Genomic DNA, 25,062 nt, shown 5'->3' with positions numbered 1-25,062 from the left:
CACACACACAAAGACTCTGACTTACCAATTTGTGTAAGTCTGCATTTTTGTGGCACGGCCACGGTGCCACCAATGTGGAAGACATTACGCGCCAGCAGAGTCGCTACAGTCAACACGGTGTATTTCTCAGCTGGACCAGCAATAAAGGTGGTTCGTACTTTGTGAGCAGATAAAGCAGCTGGACCAAAGAGTGAAGAACATATTTCCTCCATTTTCTACACGAAAAAAATAAGTCCACCTCAGCTCAGTCCCAGTATGCAGCACATTCTGTAGCTCCAAGCGCTGAAAAAAAACGCGTTGGGTTTTCCTCAGATCAGACTTGTCGGACTCTCCGGATTTGCGTCAGACTGTGAGCTTCCACACTCCAAACAACAAGCGAACCATCCTCTCTGCTGTGCTCTGATCTGTGGCAGCACCTTCATCTGACAGTTTTCTCTCTCTCTAAAATCTCACATGTTTCCACCTTTCTCCTGGTCAGCTGTTCTGCACCCCCACCACCCGCTCTTCCCGTCTACCTCTCTCTGATGTTTGCAGGTCTCTCAGCTGTGTCTGTCTGTGCGGCCAACACGCTACCCTGATGCATAGATGTAGATTCAGCACCAAACTGCTACAGCATTGTTTGTGGTGTAGCTTATGGAGTGATTAAGAAGAGCAGGCTAAGAGGGTGTAGCAGATGTGTGCCTCTGCATCAGCTGGGGTCCCAGGATCAGCCAGTGGGATGTGGGGATAAGAATGATGACATAACATTCATGATAATGCACTACCCAAAGTAACGTTTAATGGATTGGGTGTGTCTGTGTGTGTGTGTGTGTGTGTGTGCTTCAGGAAGAGTCACCAACAGCACATCTGTCCATCTTGTACTAAAGGATTTTCTATTTCACACGAGGCTTTTCCAGGCAGGGTGAACTCCTCTTTACCCACGTTCAACTTTCATGTCCTGAAAACCTTATCAGGAAGCCCACATTCTTTAAGGGAATCACAAAAGCATAAAAGGAAGACTACAGCGGTGTCCTAATTGAGGGCTCCCATCATTCGGAGGCTGTATTTGAAGACCAATTGCATTTCAACTAGGCTGTCCTATTTAAAAGGCCCCTTCAGATAAGGCAGAGAACTTGCTTCCTTCCATTCCTGAGCATCGAAGGATCCAATGCATTGATCATTTTCAGGTCAACCTGTCCCTGGATTCATTGCACACCAGAAACAAAGTTAATGAGCTACCTATGCCGGTGGCTGGGTAGCAGTAAGTGCCGCCGCTCAAAATGGCTAACGATGCAATGTTAAGGGCAGGAGAAGATGCTGACGCAAATCCTCCGGAGACCAGACTGTCTCACAGCTTCGAGTTGACTGAGTCCAATTGGGACAAAAGATTTACTTTGATGGAAAACCCATAGTGGATGGATGGATGGATGTCATTCAGACCATGGAGCAGTGTTTTCTCTTCTTTCCATCCTCATTTTAGGTCCTGAAATATCAGTCCATTGTCGAATTGCTATCCCACCTCACTAGACTCCATAGTTTGTGTTCACGAGATCTAAGTGTCAGCATAAGAAAATAATTTCCGCATGTCACATTGTCTAAACATCCATTTCAGGAACAATGACCCAGACATTTCTGCCAGACAAAAAACTTTTTCAATCCCGAGCACCTGAACACACCATCAAGGAAAAGTGTAAATCAATGATGGTAGAACCCTGTTATCCCTTTGTATCTTCTTAAATATATTCTTGGATTTTGATTTATGTCATTCATTCTCCACCCTGTCTGACTGTTCATCTCAGGACACTCAACAGCTTATTAAATTAAATTAATCAGGCGCACAGCTCTGTGACCAGTGATGGTTTCTGGATAAATGAGTGGGGAAATCAGGCTGCACCGAGGGGGGGCGAATGTCGTCAGTATATCTGGTGACAGTCATAATCCTGAGCCTGGACAAAGTCAAAACCCCATCACCTGCTCAACCGCTGTGATGCTGACAAAGTGACGATTGCAATGAACAAATAACACAAAATTACATTTATTAATTTTTCACTGAGGCTTGGAGCCTTTCCCAGCATGCATTAGGTGGGCAGCAGGTAAACAGCCTGGATCCATTGTGAGTCAGGACTAACACAGATAGACCTCACATTCATACCTGTGGGACAGCTGTGGTCTCTAATCTGCCTGATGTGGGTTATCGGTTAGAAACACAAAGGAAACCTGCATGAGAGCAGAGATAACCTGCAGACGCACAATGGAAGGAGCCCACAGCCCCAGTGCAACAAGGCATACATGCAAAATATCTCCTGTCATCGTCAAAACCTGTCGAGCTTAAGAGCTGCTGGCAGATGGATTTATTACTGTTGCACGGAGACTGTTTCAATGGACAACATTGTTTATCAGTGTTTAAAATGACTGATTCAAAAAAAGAAACCATGCCTCCTCTGGGATAAAGGTTTGATAAAGGATCATCAACCTCACGCTACATCAGCAAACTTCTGACGGACAATAGTCGTTATTTGCCACAAGAGTAGGATTTTAAGGAAAAAGTAAAAATAGGTAATTCTACGGGGGGGGTGTTTGGTTTATGTAAGAATTTTTAAGGTGAACTGATCAGTCGCTTTTAGCAGTGGAGCTTCTCACTGGTAACTGAGAACCATAAATAATAGACTGCTGAGCCATGAACCTTAAGTGCAGAGCTTGTATAGATATTTGCACTGAACTGAAAGTAGCAGCTTAGATGAGCAATATACCACTGAACTGAGGACAGTCAGAATCTATGCTGAATATCGTGCAGTGCGACTTGTGATATGTTCACTTACAGCAGCACGTACTAAAGTGCCGTTGAATGGTGACGCATTCACTTACAGCACCGTTAGCTTAGCTTAGCTTAGTTCAGGGGAGAAAACTGTCAGAACTATGAACTATAATTAGAAATCTTTGAACTGAACCACACAACCAGCAAAGAGATTCGGGATTTCCACCTTTTTTTTCCACCTTTGGAATTTCCAATTTTTTATGGTAGACCCAATTGACCAGTAAAAAAAATGTTTTAAGGGGATTTTCCATCATTTTATAAGGTTTTCTGTAAAATGGCTATCGTCTGATATAATGGCAATAACTTGATGACACTGACATTAGCAAAACAACAACAATCCCATGATCAGGAAAGTGTTCATTTATCTTTGTTGGTATTTCCTCACAGCTCCAACGCTTCTACCGTCTACAGGAGTCTTCACAATTGGCACCAAAGGGGATTGAATTCAAATAGAAACACCTTTTAGAGTAAACTAATTACACAAAAACATGCGGAAGAAGTCAAAATATATTTTGGTATACCGACTTATTAGCGACATAAAAGGTCGGGGAAACACTGGGAAACGATGAGCGAAAAGAGCGAAAAAACACACTCTTATCTCACTAAGACTAATTAAGAGCGCTCAAGGCAGCACTCGAGTCACCAGTGCTACAAATGGGTTCTCAGGTCCCCCAGGGATGCAGAGTGTAGAGCGGCCCCGGAATAGAAATAAGCACACGACAACGGCAGCATTATAATGCATTCAGCGACGATGCTACAGGGGGCTCCCCGAGTGTGGGAGTTCAGCTCCAACATCAAAGGGGGCAAGTGTAGCCAGAGCGTGTGCGTGTGCATGTGTGTGTGTGGGCGTATGTGTACATTTCTGTATTGGTTGATGTCGACTGCTCCTGCAATGTTCAAGCTTCTTCTTTCTTCCTCCCAGGGCTGGATGGCTGTGAGTAGATTGAGATACAGTATCTTTGGCAACAGAACCAGACTGCCACGCAAACTGTCTGATCTCAGCTGCTTCACAGGAAATGTGAGAGGGAAGCCGTAAACTGCGCTTGCCAGCTCAACGCTTGATTTCAAGACACGGAAGACTTCATCGATGTCAATAAAGCTGCTTTCAGACATGCACTGAACTCTGGACATTTTCTTGAAAATGTTCAGGAGAGGCTGCATGTGAGAACACAAATGTCCAAGTCAGATGCAGAATACATTTTTCAGAACTTTTCCTGCCACGTCCCTGGTAAAATATCCGTAAAATATCCGAGTGAACCCATGTGAGAATACAGCAGGAAAATGTCTGCAAAAATCAGTTTCAAACACGCAATAGATGCAAAAATAAGGAAAAAGAGAACACAGGGAAGACACCAGAGAAGATGTCGACTTAAAAAGACGGGATTTAAAAGCATTTTATGCTGTGAACATAAAAATGTGATTTCCGAAGCCTTATTCATACGTCATGTCATACCTTCTGGATGCTGTACCCATGGCGCTACTCCTCTATGTTCTGTCGGGAAAACTCCAGAAAAAGTGCAACCCACTTTTCCTGAGCTTCTACAGCTTATTATCTGATAAGTGGGTGGAGAGAAATTAAATAAAAGGCAAGAGTTATGGATAATTTGCATAGGCGCAGGTAAACATTGTGCTAAATACACTTGCACTCTACCCAGCAGCAGCTTTGCAACAACGGCAGCCTAAAGAATCCCGAAAGGTTTTATAAGCTGATGTTAAAACTCTCATCTTCATGCTTAACGCAAGAACTAATGTGATGTACTGGCAGCTGAGTCAACATGCAAGCACATACAGTAATTTGTCATAGGTGAAATTCTATGTAAATGCAAATGGTGGTGCCTCCGGAGCAAGTGGGCACAATAATAGATTAGACACAGATTTTTCTTCAGACACTCAAGAGGACAAGCGAGGTTAAGGATTGAAAATAATGTAGAAGAAATAGTATAGAAAAAAACAGCTGAGCGGATAAGTATGTGTTCTCTCCCCTGTTGTCTGTTCACTGATTCTCTGCCCTAGAGCAACAGTAAGGAGGAGGCAGATACGGGGGTTATGAGACAGAGAGAGCGTACTGAGATTCACCATCATCAATACAGGAGAGACATGTGGAAAAATGCATTTTACATGGAAAAGCCATTCCCTCCATGTGGAGGAGATTAGCAGCCATGCATGCTCCTCCTCACCTCACTCTCTCCAACATTTCCCCTCTCTTTCTCTCTCAGTGAGTGCTCCTGGTGCCATGCAACCTGTCCGATCGCAAGTGTTGACAAAATGAATAAAGACGTATAGCCCCCCCTATAGCCTCCAATGAGGCTTTCTGGGGCCCTCCTCTTTGCACCCAAACGCTCCCAGAGAGAGAAACACACAAACCCGGGCGCTGCAGGGGTGAAGACTGACAGCTTGACACATCCTGCTTTTCAAGTGCCAGGGATGCACCGTGTTTTTTGACAGCGTGCGGCACAGAGCAAAGGGGGTCGCTTTAATAGCCCAGGGACAGCCAGGGCTTCAATTTTGCCATCAAAGCTCGACCCAAAGCTCTGTCAGATTGTGTGGTGCTCAACATGTCCTGCCTGGGATCAAGAATCTCCCATTCCTGCTGATGCCAACGACAATCCAGTCCACCTCTGTTACTGAGCTGTGGCAATGCTATTCGCTCTTTCAGTCTCTCGGGCATCTTCTCACCAAGCTGCTGCAGTGACAAAAGCCATAAACATCTCAGGGATGGTTAGGTTTCCCAGAACACTGCAGAAGAGGCAGAATTTTCAAGGATGTGCCAAAACAGCGTGTACCTATGTGCTATAAGGACTGAGGGGCTGAGTCCTGTCAAATCAACACATTAGGAGGCTCCTCTACCCCCTGGTGACCAGTACAAAGGGGCTTTTTCAGCAGCAGGGCCAGTTTCTCCCTGCTCCAGCTGCTCATCATGAAACACTCTCATAAAAACTGACAAAATGTGTCATCCACATACAAATCCACATAAATGTTATGTAATTAATCCTGACGTTTTGTGCCCATTATTTCGATAAACAGTGATTATTGCTAATTCAGATTGACAACCCTCCATTAAGATTCATTTCTGAAGTGTTTTCAGCAGCGTGGGTGATTCAATTTCCCCACAACAATAAGCGCAAAGGGAAAATTACGCATGAGCTTGAGCCTTGTGTACAATGAAAGGCTGGTGTTGGCATCTACAGGAATGCGTGCACCACACAGAATATTCCTCTCCAGACGAGACATGCAGGAAGGAAAAATGAAATAATGAAACGAGCAGAAGCTTGAAAACCATCACTTACCCTTCTCCAAACTGAGATTCCTGCAAACTTCAAGTTCTGCCATTTAGGACTGGAACTGTTGGTCTCACACGATCCATCCATGCGCTTTAGACATCATTGTTTTCGTGGCGGTTCAAATGCCATCATACAAGCCCGAATAGTCCATTTCTCCATGATGATTGGACGTTCACACGAAGCGTGCCATCGTGCTCAAGTGTCACTTTTCTTATGTCCAAAAAAACTAACGCGGAGACGAACTGCTCCTCGGCACCTGCCTCCCTGACAGTGAAGGCTGCGGAGTGGAATCAAAAAACCCACCAAGACCCCCTCACATCCACAGGCTCGGCGCGCTCATCCTGTCCTCTCACCAGACGCAACACATGTGGGGAAACTATAAGCTGATTTCTCTCACGCTCGATGGACCGAGGGAGAGTGGTTGTTAATAAGCAAGAGCTTAAGACCGGCGGAGGGAAATGAGCGAGGGTGGATGATAGCGCGCGGAGAGGTGGCTTAACCCGCAGAGTTGGCCATTTGGATATTTCACCAGCTTTTACCCGACAGTCTGGTGCAGCTGTTTGGCGACGGTTTGGATCCCCCAGCAAACTGAGCATGTGCCACATCTGTATGTGGGTCTGATTTTGGATTGCTGTTCATCTGAGTGTATCCTGAGGTGGGGGAAAGGCACCATTGCGCAGGGATGCCTCCTTCTATGACCCACTTTACGCTCTCGGTCTCTCCCTCTCTCCGTGTGAGTGTATCCCTCAGTATTTATAGCCTCACAATTGTTCCTAAGAGAAACAAGTTATATAATAATCTATAGTTCTTTTTCTTACAAATTATGTTTTGTCCTAATTGAGTCACTCCCCTAATGAAAGTTTGGTTACACCGACGCTCGCAGATTACGCATGATCATTGGTCCACATTAAAGTCATTTAATCTGCTGGAGACAATTATGGAGTGACCGAGCAGACACGCACGTACGCACACATACACTCACACATACACAAACACTTGGAGGCAGAGGTCACCAAATCGATTAGTGCTGCCTGGAGAAGCAAAATTACATGTCTGAACACCAGAATAACCATCAGTGTCTGTGTTTGTGTGTGTGTGTGTGTGTGTGTGTGTGTGTGTGTGTGTGTGTGTGTGTGTGTGTGTGTGTGTGTGTGTGTGTGTGTGTGTGTGTGTGTGTACCTGAAGCTTCCCAGTGAATAGTCACTTTGATTTAAGTGTAAATCTCTCTTCATCCACATCTGCCTGATCCCAGACACAGACCCTCACCCACCTTCAACCTCTCACACTGATTTATGTACCTTGGCCAAATATAAACCATGAGCCACTCTGTCATTCACAACAGACTGGAAACAACTGGAGGAAAGAGAGAAAATAGAAACAACTGGAGGAAAGGAAAGAGGCAGAGTGGAGCAAAGCCATGTGGAAAATAATCGAGGAAAGACTTGTGTTTTCAAAATGGTTCTGACTGACAAGAAAGGGCAAACTGTTGGAGACGTGAAGCAACGAACACAGGCAGAGATCAGCGAATCAGAAACTGATAGTTTGCTCCCAGACAATTTGTTATCTTCTTCTTTCCCTTTATCCTTTTGGGATAAAACTTCACGACAGCTCGAGCATAACAACATTAGGATATAGATTAGCATCAGAATATGTTATCTTGCTAGAAATGGATTAGAAGGGGCAGACAGATCCTCTGTGAGCTCACTTTAATGGAACTTCATGAAAATGTATTTCCGCGACATAATAAATAGGCTTTTCCTTTGAAAGTGGTGATCTCAGAGATTTTTGGTTATAAATGTGTGTTAAGTCGCTATTAATTGCCAAATGAGGTAATTGGTGATTGAGCTTATGACCTAGTAATGAAAGTATTGCAATATTTATATATTGTAGTGTTATATTATCGTCCTGTATTCAAATCATTTTCATAATGAGCTCAACCAGAAACTGTAAATGTAGGATCAGATCATATCTCACCCATTGTTTTCACTTGCATGTTCATCCTCTCAACTATTTCGTACAGTCTTCTTTTTGGTTCCCTCACTACAAAAGGAATCAATAAACCAATATCGAGTGTATACAACAGAGCTCAGAAGATTCATTACAAACTTTCCTCCTGGACTCACCACTGCAGCTATACAAATAATTTAGCCTTCTGTTTCCTTTTTCTCAGATCCAAAACAATAACACACACCCAGCACTCACTGCTTTACTCCAAAAACACAACACAAACACAACATTAGCTCAACAGCCTTTGCACTTCTTCCAGTCCCATCTTAACAACATAATATGGTCAGAGATAAGTTTATTTTCATAAACAATAATCTGCAGTGAGATCCCCAATCACATTAGAGCAACAACTTCTGTTACTCAAACATTCATAATTTGATCCAATGATTTATAGGAGCCTGCATTCGCTGTCACATCGTGCTCTTCTCTGTCAGGGCTACGTGTTTTGATTTGTTGTGCTGAATCTTTCAATCTTTTACTTTCTTTTGTGATGAGACTTAGTTTCCATGTGCTGCAGTAACTGAACCAAGACTGTGTATATTGTTATCACCGAAAATCTGCAGTAAAACCGTTTTGAACTGAGTCAGACCCACAGCAGTGTTTTTCTTTTTCTGCTAAAAAATTCATGATTCTGGAAAAACTGCTGCATTAAGTTGCTGTACATATAAATTGAAAAGGTCTTTATAAGCTTTATTGAATTTAAGGTGACTGAAGGTGGAGATATGTGCTCTACTGAGAGCTATTCTAGTTTGCCTTTTCTTGACAGTGGATCATTTTTGAAATGCTCCAGAGAGTTACGGACAGGAAGGAGCAGCCACAGTGAGCTGTGAGATAAAGAGCTGCAGGCGACAGGCTCCACACCTCCAACTTCTCAGCAACTACTTTCACTTTACTCTGCTGTATGCAGACTCATGCAGCATAAAATCTGATTATTGTCATTATTGTCTGGCTCAACCGAAATCTTCACGATCGCCACTTAAATGACATCAATTGACCATAGACTGTGGAAGAAAAGAACGTTTGGCTTGAAAATGCATTTAGAAAAAGGTAGAAAATGGGTGAAATCCCCATAAATAGAATAATATCCTTATTTTCTAAGAATGACAGAGGGGGAAACAGACACACACTTGTGTTTACTCTCTGCATCAATCGGGTCAATTCATCATCCACGGAAGGGGGCTGAATCAGTCAAGCTGCTGCAGGGGTGGGATGTGGGATCAGGCTGTACTTAGTCAGGTTGTTGCTTTAAGTGGTCTGTGTGCTGTAGGTGTGACGGCCACAGAGGCAGATAGCTCCTTCAAAGATTTGTCAGTGTGCAGCCTCATCGCCTCGAAACCCATAAACCAAGATCCATACGATGCTGCAACAAACTGTATCTGAATTCAGCTTTAAGGAAGATGAAAGGGGAAAATGCACGATTTGCTGCGGTTTATCAAATAGTGAATTTGATATAACTCACAGGCATAAACTGGTATGTAGATGCATTATGTGTCAGGGTACTTCAGTTGATGCAAACATACAAGCACACCCTTCTCTTTTTTAACTTGTACATGTTCGGCTCCACTGTATCAGCACTAATGTGTATGAATAGCAATTCATGTCATGTGATGCAGCCTGCCTATAAAAAAGATGTCTTGTATTTACACTTACTAAAGACACAGCATCCACCTTTAATGAATTTCTAATGAGGGTTTTCACTGGTGTGACACAATGATTTGTGTTTAACAATTAACAATAATCACGTTTCATTGAACACAGTAGCTGTTGTGCTGTTTGCCTTCAGGAACATTAGTGGAGATGAGGCTCCCTCTACTGTTCATTCCCATGACATACAGTTATCTGTATGAGAAAGTGCAGCATTATCTTCTGTCCTGTATACAGCATTATTCCAGTGTGTGTGTGTGTGTGTGTTTGTGTTGTTTGTGTGTTGTGTGTGTGTGTGTCTGACACTTACCATGGAAGATGCTGTTGTCTGTGAGGAAGTGCCGTCGGTATTGTGGCTCTCCTTTTCTGTTCACCACCCAGGAGCTCATGTTGAGAGGTGGACGGCAAACAGCTGGACCCAAGAGAGAGGAGAGAATTGTACAACGTTTACATAGCATACTATAACAGTGCACACGTATATGCATATATATAGGAGCCAACTCATAAATGACATGAAAAGGTTATAAGATAAAAAGTTGGGACGTTTTTTCATAGACCATTTTCTGCCTTCATTTAATTAAACTATTAAATGTGTTACTCATGGAAAACATTTTCTCACCATTGACTTTAATTAAATTTGAGACAATATTTCAGGACTGATTAAAGATTTATACTATATATTTTTTTTATAAATAAAAAGGACACATTTTGCTGGACAAATTATGCTAAATATATTTTAAGAGTTACTTAAAAAAGTTAAAGTCAAGGAGGATTTTAAATTACAAACATCACAGATTGTGACTTAAGTATCCCAGATGTGCTAGATCTGCAATACAAGACCAAAATTCAACCTCTAATGAATTAAATGAATGAAAGTGACCTCTTTCCTGTCTGATCCCATCTATCCAGCCACTTCTCCTTGTCAACCTTTTTGTCCTCTTTGAATTTCTTCATCTTTTTCTCCACAACATGTGTTTCCCATTTATCTTCTCTGATTCTCCTCGCCATTATTCCCGGATTCCCAATTTTCCACCACTTCCTCCTGATCACTTTTCATTCCTGCCTCCCTGACAGCCAGTTTCCCCGTCTAGTGTTTCCCCACCTGTTGCTCGTCGGTCTCCGTGTGATTTACTGTTTCCGACTACAAAAACTTTCTCTCTCCATGTCTCTCTCACACACACACACACACAGAGGAGATGTATAGATCTGGACAGACTCGGAGCCTCTGGGACAGTTATTGGTGTCTGGTGCCGGCTAATGTGAGGAAAGGTGACCGTCTGGTCCAACCCGAGCTCATGGGTCAAGTACCTTTGAGGTGAGAGCACCAACTCACTTTATAACACAGAAGCCTGTGATGTGTGTGGTGCCTATGACAGACATGATCTGTTAACATGACACCAGTCTCATGATGAATCAGGGTTCATGATACAGAACTCAGCCCAAAAGTACTTAGAAGGAATTTTACTAGTGTTTTACAATGAAAACAATCTCAGAATCAGATTACATGAGAAATATTAGGTTTCTATTCCTTTGGGCGATGGATATACAGCAGCTTTTTACCATAGCAGTTTACATAGTACTTCAGAATTTTTTTCTCTTTCACACACATGCGCTGATGGAGCAATGGAGGTGCCACGCAAGATGATTCCCTGCACATCAGGTTTGACTTGGGGTTCAGTGTCTTGCCCAACGGCACTTCAACATGTAGACACAAGGAGCCAGGGATCAAACTACCAACCTAAAGAATGTTGGACATCCCGCTCTACCAATCCGAGCCGCAGCCCTCTAGGAGACTGACCTCTTGTAAAAAAAAAAAAGACCCCACAGGTCATTTGTGCTGCACCTTATTACGACCCATAGTTACATTTTATTGTTGGGTGACCTCTAGCAGCCATAGTAATTATTACCTGGAGCAGAGGAGGAAGTCAGGTGACGTATCATAAAGAGCAGCAAGGCTCATGTGAGGTGGAGGATGAACGGGTCAAAAAACACAATATTTTTCCTGAAGTTATAGTAAGCATGAGGAAGAAGGTCCAGTATATTTGTCATAATTTGGGCACTATGTTCGAAGATTTTGGTCCTATCAGGGGGGGGGGGGGGGGGGGGGGGGGTGTTCAGGATGGAGGAACGACATGTGGACTGAGTTGTTGCATGGAGTTAACTTTCCAAAAAATAAAACATTTATGAAATATCCTGCAAAACTTTGAAAACTAAGAGTGGATATTTCAGCTCATGCTCTAAGTACAATCTGATGCTTTGGTTGAGAGAAAAACAAATAAATGTAAATAAATGTAAAAATAAACTGTAAATCATCATTTCTGCTCGAAAGTAAAACATCTGTGTAGTGGAAGGGTTTAAACCTGTAAAACCACAAATACACTCAATCTGAGGCTTTTCTTCACAGTCAATTCAACTCAGCATCACCTCGTGCCCTCAAGGCCTCGGAGCTGCTCTGAACTCACTGTAGAGCACAGTCCCTTGTGGCTTACAGCTTAATTATAGAATGATGTTTCTAAATTACTGTTTGATTTCACAACAGAGTCCAAATTAGAGGTAGGAGCCGAGCAGAGGTGGATGACTGGGGGTATTGTTAGAGCAGCTTTGGAACGTCAGGTTGTGATACAGCTAAATTACAGGAATCCACCGTAAACACTGAAGTCAAGAAGTCACCAGAATGTGAGGGTGAGCAGGGATAGGCAGCAAAATAACACAATCTTGGTATTGGTGCATTTTGTTCATAATTATGACAATGTCACAAAAATAACTTCAGATGTTTAGAAAGAAACAAGCCCTTGTCAATTATTGGTATACAATTATTTGCACACTAGTGTTTTATCATAGATTTTTGCCAAAATCTACTACCCCTATGTTATCAAATTGAATTAATGATTTTACACTATTCTTAAGAAAGTGCGTTACATGAGAAATTTGACACATCTTTCTCTGTCCATTAAAATTAAGCTACACTATAGACTGTATACAAAGATGGAGGACATGGCAGCACCCCAAAAGTGAAGACAAAATATCTTGATCGCCCCTCGGTGGCTGGCTGCAGTATAGGTCATAAACCCAACCGTCATTTTGGGGCAGTTTCTTTATCACCCTGCTGCAATTGTTCAGTAAGTTGGGTCTTTATTAGTTATTTGATTCTATGATAACGTCATGAAACTGATGATTGCTCGAGCATGTGTCTCATGTGCCGACAAACACTTGGTTTGTCGGCACATGAGAGATTTGTTTTTGTGTGTCTGCCATGTTCAGGTTAGTAGCGCTACTCTAACTCTGACTGCGTGTAACACTAGTAGCCCTTTCATCTGCAGGAGTGGCCAAACCTCCGGGGACTACAGTCTGTGCCTTCCTGTCAGACGGCTGGAAGAGAGCGCAGCTTAAAAACAAATTTTGTCTCACCGCCAAACTGCCTGATGAGCCACTCTGTCTCAGGGCGACAAGAAGTAGGCCGAGGATGCCCCCAAGTTGTCGTAGATATTCAAATCATGCTCAAGTAAAACAATATGAAGCATGTGAACGCAGAGATTTAGTGTTTCCACTTTCCCTCTCTGTCCTGCATCTTCAAATGTGTGTACAGACAAATTTCATCTGATATAACTAAGAATACAATTATACAGATCCAAGATGTCTGTGCTGTGCAGGTATATGTTTTAGAAGAAATAATGACTTCAGAAAGCTTTTCAGTCCTTTAAGTTAGCAGGACTACAGTATTTTCAGGGACTATATGACAAATATAATACGCCTACAATTTAAAGAAGACACTTTTATATTACATATTATTATACTATATGTTATTACACAATGAAAAACACTTATATTATATGTATGCGTCTTATCTTAACCTCCTTGCAAACTCTGATTTCCTTGTACAATAGTTTGAGTGCTGTCACTTTCGATTTGACGATCAGGCTTTACCTCTTGTTTACGACCTGAGTGATAACATCTGTGTCTTGTCGGAGTATAAAGGATTCAGTTCAGCTACAGATAAGTCACATTTTTGCTGTAGTTAAAGGATTTCGGGTTTTTTTATCATTTAAAGGAGATTGTGCTAATTGTTTGAGTGATAATGATATGTAGGTGCTTGTTCAGGGTTGTGCGGTATTGTGGAGTATTTGCTTGGAAGCTAATAGCAATAAAGTACAATTAACAACTCTGGTAAAGTGTATGCAATAATAATGTGTCAGAAATTGTCTTTATAATGCAGGTATACAAGCTCCATTGAAAGTCTTTCCTTAAAATGTACTTAAAGAGAAGAAGTCATGTCCTGTACGTTGTTACTGATGCCTCACAGTCTCACCAACCAGACATCCAACACAAACTTTTAAAGCAGGCGTCATCACTGACAGAGACGATGAACAAACCTATGACCATAAGACAGAATTTATAATAAAGTAGAGAGTGATCAAGTATAGTGGCATAAAAGCATCTCTAACAAGGGCCTGCTCAGCACGCGCACACAAAGAGAGCAGCATCTGTCACTCCACACTGACACATGCCAGAGAGCACTCCACTTGGACATAAATAATGAGACACACAATGGCTGCTCTATTTTATTTGATGTGACCAGCTGGGTGATTATCAGCCATGGGAATAATAAAGACATCTGCATAATGTGGCTCAGTGGATTCAGTTCCATCACAGCATAGTTACCATGCCTGTAGTGATTTTTATAACGTGTTTATTAAGACTTAGACTTTATCGTCTGAATATTTCATGTCTGTGAGTGTGTGTGTATATCCCTGTGTGTATACCACAGATTGTATATAAAGAGGGACGACATGACGGCTCCCAATAGGGATGCCAAAGCCTCTATATCGCCGTGGTGGCTAAATGAATCATAGGTCATAGATTCCTCCTCCTCCATGTTAATAGATGGGACATGGGTCCAACTAAAAGTCAAAGTACACGTTAAATAAATCTTTCTCAAAGATGGTTTCTGTAATTTTTCGGTAGTTCTCATCACACGCATGTATGTCCAGGTGCTAAATTCTCTGGTAAGTTTGGTTTGAAGTTGTTAAAGACCAGTTGTGAAACACTATGATTGACAGCTGAGACTGACTCACTGGTCAAGTGTGTGTATCGGCGAGAACTTGCTACCACAGCTCCATCCACCGTGCCAGCTCCAAATGCACAAGATGGCATGAATGGGATATTTTGGTTTCATTTCTGTAGAGTGGGAGGAAGTGGAGTAGGGTGCATTTTTCTATAGAAACTGTGGTGTATACATGTTACCATGATACCTTCCTTAAATCTGTAATTGCACATGGATAAAAAGAGCTTCAGAAAATGTGAAGCAGGCTCATACACAACACACTGTATGTTACTCTCTTCACTGGGAATCAATTGGGAAGGCTTGGGATCCTAATGGCACTCAGCCTGTAAACCCCCTCGCTGTTCTAGAGAGTCAATGAGTAGCTTGTAATTGCCTGTTAAGCAGTTATCGGAGCAGAGAGTAAACAGTCTTGGTATGCTGATGGCTAGACAGATGGCTTCACGGTACCGAACGAGTGCTCCCTAACTAACTCATAAACAAAAGTGTGGCAACATCCATTTTCTATACCACTTATCCTTTTGAGGGTCGCAGGGGGAGCTGGAGCCAATCGCAGCCGACATTGGGCGAGAGGCTGGCTCCACACTGTCAGCCTATCACAGGTCATGACAGGCTCACGTTTACACCTAAGGACGATTTAGAGTCTCCTATCAACCCAACAGTCTTGGGGCTATCAGAGGAAGCCGGAGAACACAAACATGGGGAGAACAGTCAAAGCCCACACAGACAGGCTGGGATTCAAACCCTCTTTCTGTGAGGTAACAGGGATAACCACTACGCCACTGTGCCGCCTAACATGGGAAATAAGATTTCTGTGGGGTCATGGTCATGTTACTTGTATACTTGTAGTGTTTGGTGAATCGATACAGTTTGTATTCCTTCTAATAATGAATGAAACTGAATTATCTATTCATTGGCCGTTTGTTTACCAGTCTGAAGTTCCTATTTTTTATACTTATTGCTTAACAATTAATCATGTTTTTCTCAAGGTTTAATATTACCTAAGAGGAACATCGTCAGACATGAGGGATGTAACTAACAATTTCATTATCGATCCATTTGCTTCACATTTGAGAAGATGGAACCAAGTTGAAACATTCAAACAGTCCTGTTTGAGCTTTTGACCTGATAAGGAGACAGAGTGAAGCTTGAGGTAGTGAGGTTACTGAGGGGTCAGCGTTGGGTTACACAGACGCAGGATGGACAGTGACACTATCTGAGCATGTCGACAGTCAATTTATGGGGTTGTAAAAACAAAAACTGTGAAAACAAAGGGGTCAGCGTCAATATTTAAGGCTGATATACTGATATAATGATGTTTGAAAGTGAAACACAGTTTGACTGAGCAGAATAATAAAACTTCCTTAGTGTTGCACACTGTAAACAATGGTCAAACATTTGTCAATTTTTCTGTCTCTGTCTCCAGCGTGTGAAATACATGCCATGTTCTTTTTAAAAACTTTAGGGGCTAAATCTTATTTAAAATTTTGTGCATGCACGTGTGTGAGGTAGAACGTGGGTATGGAGGAGTCGTCTCGCTTTACCGTGGAATTGAGGGATGGGTAAAGTCATAAGTCAAATCCTCAGATCTATGTCAAGCAGAGACTCCCCCTGACTCTCCCTCCTGTTCCTATCCTTTACTTTTACTCTCTCAAGTTTTTAGACTCAACTTCCTGCTTGTCCTGATCAGTGTCCTCGTGGACAAGAGGGAGCTGTTCATTTTCTGCAGGAGTGAGAGAAGTTGGGTAAAAAAGGGATGAACACGGTTTCCCATCGCTCCCACAGTACATATTAGTGACAGCTTGTTTATTTATCGAATATTGTGCACGAAAGAAAAGCTGCTCCCTGCTTTTTCATTTCAGTCTTGTGCCTTCATATAAGCCTTCAGAGTTTGGTTCATTCAATCCCAAACTGTTCCTCCTCTGTCCTCCCTTTTTTTTCCAACAAGCAACTTCAATTATTCATGAGAGATCACAGCACCCACAAAGAGTCGTGTTTCCACTCTGACAAACCTACACCAGCAAGCTGATACACTGCTCACAATACTCCAAGTCACATAATAACAAGGGAGTCACTTTACGGCTGATGCATTCCTCCACACACACTCACACACACACACACACACACACACAGCAGCTACAGTGCATGTGGGTGTGTGATGGAACAGCCTCCCAGTGACTCTTTATTGTGACAGCAGATAAAACAAATGGCTGAGAAACACGAGTTAACTGCAGATTTAAAAGTGGATGTATTTGGACGTGAGGCCCAGGCGCCTGTATCCATTTACATACAAACTGACAAAGATGCTCCATATGTTTGGTGTTGACAACACACACTGAGGTTTATCACACGGCAGCAGGCGTGGAGAATTACTTAGGGGTGCATCTCAGTGAGTGTATACACCAGCTTTCTGTCTCTTTAAATCTCTTTGTCTTTCACACCCCGGCCTACTACACACAACCCACTCAAATCAAATAAAAAAAAAATCCCCCAAGGACCCTCTGTGATGGGGGACTGCCCCCAGCTCTTTCTCTCTGGGATGGCAACCGGCTGAGTGTAATAAAGGCCTTTGTTACGCTGCCCTGCTGCAAATCTCTGCTGCTAAAACACACCGGGGGGAAAGGAGTGAGTTGCAAGCAGGAAGAAAATGATTTAGTTTTTATTTCAATCACACCAATCTATAATCAACTCTGGAAGCAAATGAGCCCGAACAAAAGTGCATGACAAAAAACAAACGAGGGATCCCATCGGCTCAGGGGAATAGTGTTTGTCAGAATGAAGCAGGAATAAATCAAACAATGGAAATTGATGCATGAGGTGGGGCAGTAAAGATAAGAAGCGACACTTCCTGTGTGGTTGTATTACTGAGCCTGAGTGTCCAGGAACACAGGTTTAACAAGTGCACACATGCATGGATACTGTACACACTGACCTACCAACAGTGCATTTAAAGTGACAGCTGACTGTGTGCAGACAAGTCAATAAAAGTACCTCATTAGATGAATTAAAAACTTTAAAGCTGCTGTCTTATTATTAAAATATGTGATGATGAACTCACTTACTTCTGTCCCTTCAGTCTCAGATGGTGAACCCACGTTGTCAGCCTCCTCACAGGATCTTCCCACTCTGACCACAACAGTTTCCCTTCACACTCGGAAACTCCATGACAATGAGTGTAGATGAGTCAAAGTGGAAGAAGCAGTAAAGTGTAAAATAGTCCCAGTGGTTTGGTATCAGAGAGCAAAGGGGCCAGCAACTTCCCTGGTGTGGGCAAGTGCAAGTAGCCACCACTACAACCAGCACAGAGGCTTTTCAAATGACTGCTCCTGGTGTGGGGCCAGAGTGTCTGGCAAAGCCTGGAGTGGATCCCGGAGTGGGCTGTTGCTCCATAGGAGACTAAAGACATGATCATTCAGTCCTCCATTCAAATTCAGAGTGACAATAAGAATAATAAGACAATAGAAGTAAGAGTAATTAAAATGAATCAAAGCTGAGGAACTTTTGAAGCTGAAAATCCTTAATACCCTTTTAGCAATGTAATAACATCCTGTTGTTCTTCCATTAAATTGGGTGAAGTGTTAATTATATTATATTTGACATTAAAATATAGGCCAAATATTAGGCCATCATTTAGTAGAGATGATGATTAATCCTAAATCCTCACTTGAAGTCCAACATTTTTTTATCTAAACATAGCACTAATACTATTTCTCCTTGACAGTTACTTCAAGATTAAATCTGGACAAATTGTAAGTATAAACCAGGATGCTTGGATTTAATTTAACCTATTTTATTAATTTGGTTGAGTTTAGTTAATTTTATTACGTTTGGTGAATTTCAACAAATTTATGTCATCGAGGTCTACAACTGTATTTTAGTTTTTCTTATTTCTATAGATTTACACGCACGTCACACCATATTCACACCAAACCATCAAAATCAATAATTTGTGTCCATCTATGACCTGTATTAGTTATTACTTCTATCTCAATGAGGTCATGTTTACACCTCTGTTTGTATCTTTGTTTGTTTGTAAACAAGATTAGGCAAAGATGATTGGACAGATTACCACGACATGTGGTGGAAGGAAGCAGCAGAAGATCCAGGTCACTTTCACTTTTTTCACTTATGATAGAGTGTTTTTTAGCTTTTTTATTGATTTCTCAGAGAACAATTCATGGATCTTCAAAGAAATGTGTGTGCAAGTTGATGCAAATCAGAAGAAAAATCTGGATCTATTGAATCCAAATGTGGTTTCATATGGGGACTGAGGTATGAGCTCTCTGTGCTATACTCTCAGATCAGATGGATGTCCATATATTTAAAGTCAAAGATTGATTAACAGTTGCAAATGACCTGCACAAATATAAAACAACTGTCAGTTAGTTTAGAAAAACGGATGTAGTTACTCTAGCTCATATATAATCCACTAAATCATTTGCACCACCTCATTGACCAGTGTAATTTCCCTGTGACCACTGGTTTAAGGAGCTTCACCCTGCCTCCCCCCCTTTTGTCTGTCTCAGCCGTGGTTTCCCTCCCACTCCTCCCTCACTGACAGTTCAAAGTCTGGCTGCAACAGCCATCAGAGCTGAAATGCACCTTACAATTTAAACCCGGCCCACCAATCAGGAGCCCGCTTGGGCAGTAACAGTCACTGGTGACATTTGCACAACAAAAGGGAGACTAGCTGATTCATCAACCCCCCCCCTTTTCCTTCACCCCCTTTCCCCTCTACCGTGACTCCTCCTCTCTTGCTTTTGTGCTCAGACCCAAAATCCCCTTCTACCCCTTGTGACCCTCCTCCCCTCCGCACTAATCTCCTTGTGCCCATTGGATTGACTGCCTCGGTGCTACCTCTCCCTGCACCGAGACCCCCGTCGAGCCTGCACCCCACAGGACACACATCACAGTCTGGCCTCGTTTGCAGGACCTCCTCCTTTGCCTTGCTTGGATGAAGCAGGAATACAAAAACCACAGCGCACACGGAAAAAAAAGCACAAGGTGTAATTTGGGCCATGAACAAAAAATACAATCACATGAGCATAATCCGGGACACACAGGAAATTTGCTCTGGGGCTTGTTCTTCACCAGGTGTAGACGAACACATCTTTATTTATCTCACTGTTTTACACATAGTGCTTCAAAATCCAAGGCCTCTTACAGGTTTGGTCACATTCCCAGTGCTTAAATACTGGTCACATTACACACACAAGGACCCTCTTCATTGGCACTTAAAGACCCCACCACACACCCTGCATGTAAGGCTCCCGTGGGGTTTGGGTCGGCCAATATAGAGTTCAGCCCCTTTGTATTTCACATTGGGTGTTTCTATAGCAACAGTGATTTCAGAGACGGACAAGTGGACCCCCGCACCCCCCACCCTCTCTCCATTTTGAACAATTAACATACCCCGCCCCCATCTTGTGTTTAGTGGGGTGTCCCACACACACACACATGCACACAGGGGGCTGTGCTTAGTTGTAGGTTAATAGGGTGAAGTGAAAGCTGAGGGATTAGCACCAGGATGTGAGACATGGTTTCAAAAAACATTTTAAAATGAAAATGATGACAGAGTCAAAAGAAATCCACTTTGTGATATCAGGCAAATTAATATATCTTTCAATGCATCTATCCCACAGGACAGCCAAGTAAATCTTCCCAAACAAAGCTGCCTGAACTCCCTTTTTACACTTTATGTACAGAACAGGAACTCCGTTATATGAGTCCATAAATAGACTGAGGTCACATTTTGATGACATCAGAACTCGAGACACAATTGACTTTCTTTCCATTCTGCGTTGGATCAATCAGTCAAGTCCTTTTAAAGATCCTCCTCATCAGTCTGAGTAAAGCACTGTCCCTCCCGGCCTTGGACGCTCTCTCCCATAGGCTGCCCTCCTTCCAAAACCCCCGCCCCTTCCTCTCGGCCTTGACCTCTGCCCTGTGCAGCCGTTTGTGGAGACGCCAGTGGAGGCGAGAGTCAGGCCGGACTGCGATGGGCCCCCTGCGAGCAAGGCCGAGCTTGAGGACCTCTTCGTTCACACAGTAGCTCCATAACGACCCCTGCTGGACAACAGGAGATATTCAGAGAAGCTCATCAGACTCACTTATGACTCACAAACTGATAATTCTTTGTCTGAGTTTATGGAGGCCTCACCCTGCTTTGAGACACCAAACAGTGCAGTATGTCGTCCTCACGGCTGATCAGTTTCAGCCAGACCGTTTGGGCGGGGGCCAGGTTCTTCTGCAGCCAATCCTTCCCCTCTGGTGTCAGCTCCACTCCGGCAAGACGCACCAGCAATGGAGACCTGGACGCACCTGGAGAGGACAGAAAAGAGCCAGAGACCATATGTGTTACAAATAACATTGGTTATACTCTAAGTGACACGTGGAGTTTCATCTTCCAAAAGTGGCTTTATACACAATCTGCATGACACTAAAAGAAATTTAATTTTCTTTTTATTATTTCAATGAGGTAATGTGATTGTTTAATAGCCACATCTTATTTCTCATGTCTCTCAGGTCATTTTTTCTTTTTTTTCTTTATGCAACTACAGTATAGCTGCCTTCAGACATGCACTGAACATGTTTCTGAAATTATCCAGAGAGAAAGCACATGTCTGAGCACATGTTTGCTCCTGAGATTTTCCGGAGAGTTTTCCTGCCAGCTCCCCCAAGTGAAATGTCCAGAAAATGTAAGTGAGCCCATGTGAGAATGAAGCAGGAAAAGGTCTGGAAAATTCCCAGCGAGTAAGTGGGCGTGTTGATGACGTTTATAATATGCGAAGGACAATAAACAATAAATAAAACGAAAACTAATATCTCCGGATGAAAAGAGGAGCCATAGACGCTGGGGTCGATGTGCTGTAAACAAAAATGCTTTGTACTTTGCAGCTGAATCTATACGTCATTTTCTGCCTCCTACGTGCACTCTAGAGACACCACCGCCTGTTGTTGTGAACACGTCTGGTCTGGACAATGTCCTGCTATGTTCTTCAAAGGAAAATTCCATAAAATTGGGTCCAGACATTTTTATAGAGTTTGCAATAGAATAGTCACATTTTCTACCAAATTCTCATTTAAATAAGGCATCTAATACATTTTATACATGTAGACTGAATTTAGAATTTAGATTTAAAGTGTCAGGCCCACTTTAATCATGATTATTGAGAATATAAGTAAATCACAGAAAATGCTGACCAACTATGACAAGAACAGATGTGAGATGTTGTAGGTCAAGTGGGACAAAGGTAATATTTGAAATTGCTGGATGACGCTGGTCCGTTCATGTGAGTCCTTCACACTGAAGTTGCTGATGAAGCACTCAGTATGAAGCCTCCTGATTTTATTGCTCAGTGAGTACTATGATTCAATATGACAGCTAACAGGCTTACCTGCAACTCTTGCTTAGGACAAGATGATAAAATGCATCGACTTTACAAAGTAAAGAAAAATGTCACGATGACATTTTTCCTGTAACTAGATGAGAAGGTTAAGTTATTACACTATGGAACTGATGAGAGAAGCAGGAGGTAAGATTTGAGCTTTGGGACAGACCCAGACTACTAGCGAGTTGTTCTAGTGGAGGACAGACTCCAGTAAATAGACAGAACCATATCATAGAACTGTACCTGTTCAAATGCACTCGTGATTTCTTTAAAACAATGCCCCGCTTTACCCTTGTATTTGTGAAGTAGTGGTGAGAGGAGTGGCAGATGAATCGGGATGTGCTCCACTTCAAGTCCTTTCTCTGTGACGGAGTGAACTTTCCCACGAAGGCTGACGTTCCTCTCGATGAAACGAGCCGGGATCTCAGACGCAGCTTGAAATTTGGTGATCTGAGGAGGTGGAATGGGTGGAAACGTTTCATGACTCTTGGGTTTCATGTGTGAAAATTCCATTTATTAACATCAAACTGGTGAATGGAAGGAGCCTTTTTCTGTTAAATCTGCAGAAAGGATTATTAGTGTCTAAATTTAGCCTGAAATAAAGTGGGTAAGCTATTATTTGGTGTGTGGTGTGGTGTTTTAGTTTATTAAATAAAACAAATGTGCATTGAAGTGTACATAGGCAAAGTTACATTTTCAGGACAATAAATATTATTTCCAGGTAATTTTTTATCAAATTCCAGATTGTTTCCATGACTGGAAAAGAATAATCAAAATTTCCCGGTTTTCCAGGATGCGTGGGAACCCTGTTTTCCACTTTCTTTAATATTGTGTTTTTCAACATATTCATTGATTTCTCAGAGAATAATTCAGGAATGCAGATTGTTTTTAATTAGACATGTTTAGGGGACTGATATTTATGATAGTGAGCAATTTGGTGCCGATCCAAATAAAAATCTGTATGTAGTGAATTCAAATGTGGTTTCATAAGGTGACTGGTGGGCCTTGGCGGAGGTTTGCGCTCTACTGAGTCCCATTCTAGTTTTAATTAAGGAATAGGCAACATCAAATGCATTAAATGAAAAGTTTGCACCTAACCTGTCTCAGTTTGTTGTTCAATTCAAACAGTTTGTGTCTTTCTCTCTTACCAGTTTGATGCTCCTTGCAATTATCAGAACACCAGCAATCGCCAGCCCAGTGCTTATGTTCTGTGTTAGAGACAAGAGAGCAGTGAAGGGCAGTGAGCCGACAGGAGGACAGTGATGTCATTGACTTAGCTGAACAAGTGCTGAACACTGACAGTGAGAAAAACACAGGGGTATAAACCCACAGGGGTCAACATGTGATGCCTGAGAGGACATGAAATCAATGAGGAGGGGTTTTCCAAACAAATCTGAAATGGATTAATTGGCTGTAGATGCAGGTGTCACCAGGTTCTACATGTCCATATATTTGCACATCCACGCTCATGCATCACCAGTCAGTTGCAGTTCAATGGAGGCTCAAGCCCAGTGACTATGAGAACACACAGACACAGGGCTATAACCCCACTGGGGTCAACTGGTGATGCTTGACACATTATCAGATCAATAAGGTGGATTATTGGAGATAAAAAAACTCCATTAACCCACATTTGTGACATTTGTTTTACCGAAGAATCTGCAACTGATAAACTAGATATAGATGCAGGTGGCTGCAGGTTCTGTATGTGAGTGAATATATTTGCACATCATGCATCACCAGTCAGCTGCAGTTCAATGGAAGCACAGAGACAATGAGAAACACATAGGGGCATAAACCCACTGGGGTCAACTGGTGATGTCTGACAGGATATCAGATCAATAAGGTGGATTATTGGGGATCTAAAGCTCCATTAACCCACATTTGTGACGTTTGTTTTACCGATGAATCTACAACTGTTAGATTAGACGTAGCTGCAGGTGCTGTGTGTCCATGATGGGAGTATATTTGCACATCCATGCTCATGCATCACCAGTCAGCTGCAGGTCGGTGGAGGCTCCTACCCGCACAATAGTCAAATGATCATCTGCGAGCTGTGATATGACAGACACGACGTTGTGAGACGCCGGGTCTCCTCGCTCTCTCTGTCTGTCCGCCCCTGCAGCTGCAGCCTCGGTCTCTGTCTCTCTGGAAGTCGCCGGCATGTTGTTGACATTTTCTCTAGACGCATCCGGCCGTCGCTCCGCCCCCTCGGCGGCAGGATCGCTTGCTTGTGTGGAGTCTCCGCCCTGTGGTCTGCTGTGGACATGACAGGACTGATTGCATTGTGATGATGATAAATAAATATACGATGTAAAGCTCATCCCAAAAAAATCACATCCATGTGCGCTTTGCGATTTGGATGCAAAAGTTGTTAAGTTCCGTAATTTACACTTTGAACACGTGGAGGATAAAAGTTGCTCGTGCACGTTGCAGCCGACAGTCCCATTAGCCTTAATAAACACCTCTGGGAACAGTGACGTACACATCTTTGTCTGCACAACTTGACCTAGATAACTTCAGATCTGCAGCACAATTCAACGCGCAGAACAAAAGGGGCGCAATCAAACAATAGAACTGCCCTTTAAATTATATTCTCATTCATAATAATTCGATTCAATGTGCATCAAGGTGTGTGTTTGGTTCAAATGAATCCCCCCCGCGTGTGTTTCTCCTCACTTTCCTGCAAGCGGGGCCACACGCAGCAGATGTTGCCCGGTGCAACATGTCCAGTAACAGACATGTCTGAGCGCTGACTTGTGTGACAGATGCGCCGCAGCTTTCATCTTGTAAACTGTGAAGTCATGGAGCTACTTGAGGCTGGATGACGCCCCCATTACCGCAAATTGGCCAATGGGAGGTGAGAGGCAGAGTTGTCCTCCCGGC

The 25,062-nt window shown here is 42.7% G+C and overlaps 2 protein-coding genes across 9 annotated transcripts in view; both read right to left on the bottom strand.

The window, feature by feature from the left end:
* Positions 1-18,064, bottom strand: part of plch1 (phospholipase C, eta 1) — a 61,152-nt gene extending 43,088 nt beyond the window's left edge. For 2 of the 6 annotated variants that reach the window (XM_034603875.1, XM_034603881.1), the window contains exon 1: positions 26-401. In XM_034603875.1, coding sequence (XP_034459766.1) covers positions 26-212 — 187 coding nt within the window. In that variant the 5' untranslated portion in view covers positions 213-401. Of the gene's footprint in view, positions 1-25; positions 403-6,081; positions 6,810-10,036; positions 10,139-17,843 lie in introns of those variants that run through there. The other 4 variants (XM_034603879.1, XM_034603878.1, XM_034603880.1 and 1 more) reach the window with 4 other exon arrangements.
* A 1,800-nt stretch (positions 18,065-19,864) lies between these two features.
* c18h3orf33 (c18h3orf33 homolog (H. sapiens)) lies at positions 19,865-24,979 on the bottom strand. 3 transcript variants are annotated; one of them, XM_034603884.1, is made up of 6 exons: positions 24,856-24,979; positions 24,201-24,435; positions 23,325-23,384; positions 22,467-22,626; positions 20,946-21,106; positions 19,865-20,854 (listed from the first exon to the last, which is right to left on the bottom strand). In XM_034603884.1, exons 1-6 carry the CDS (start codon positions 24,960-24,962, stop codon positions 20,600-20,602), a joined length of 978 nt encoding a protein of 325 aa, XP_034459775.1. In that variant the 5' UTR covers positions 24,963-24,979; the 3' UTR covers positions 19,865-20,599. The 3 variants fall into 3 exon arrangements, with proteins under 3 accessions (XP_034459775.1, XP_034459773.1, XP_034459774.1); XM_034603882.1 differs by having other exon boundaries at positions 24,201-24,978; XM_034603883.1 differs by lacking the exon at positions 24,856-24,979 and having other exon boundaries at positions 19,865-20,851; positions 24,201-24,473.
* Between the last annotated feature and the right edge of the window lie 83 nt (positions 24,980-25,062).

This window comes from Hippoglossus hippoglossus, chromosome 13 (genome assembly GCF_009819705.1).
Source record: "Hippoglossus hippoglossus isolate fHipHip1 chromosome 13, fHipHip1.pri, whole genome shotgun sequence".
Lineage (NCBI taxonomy): Eukaryota > Metazoa > Chordata > Actinopteri > Pleuronectiformes > Pleuronectidae > Hippoglossus > Hippoglossus hippoglossus.
This window is presented reverse-complemented; position numbering and strand designations above follow the sequence as displayed.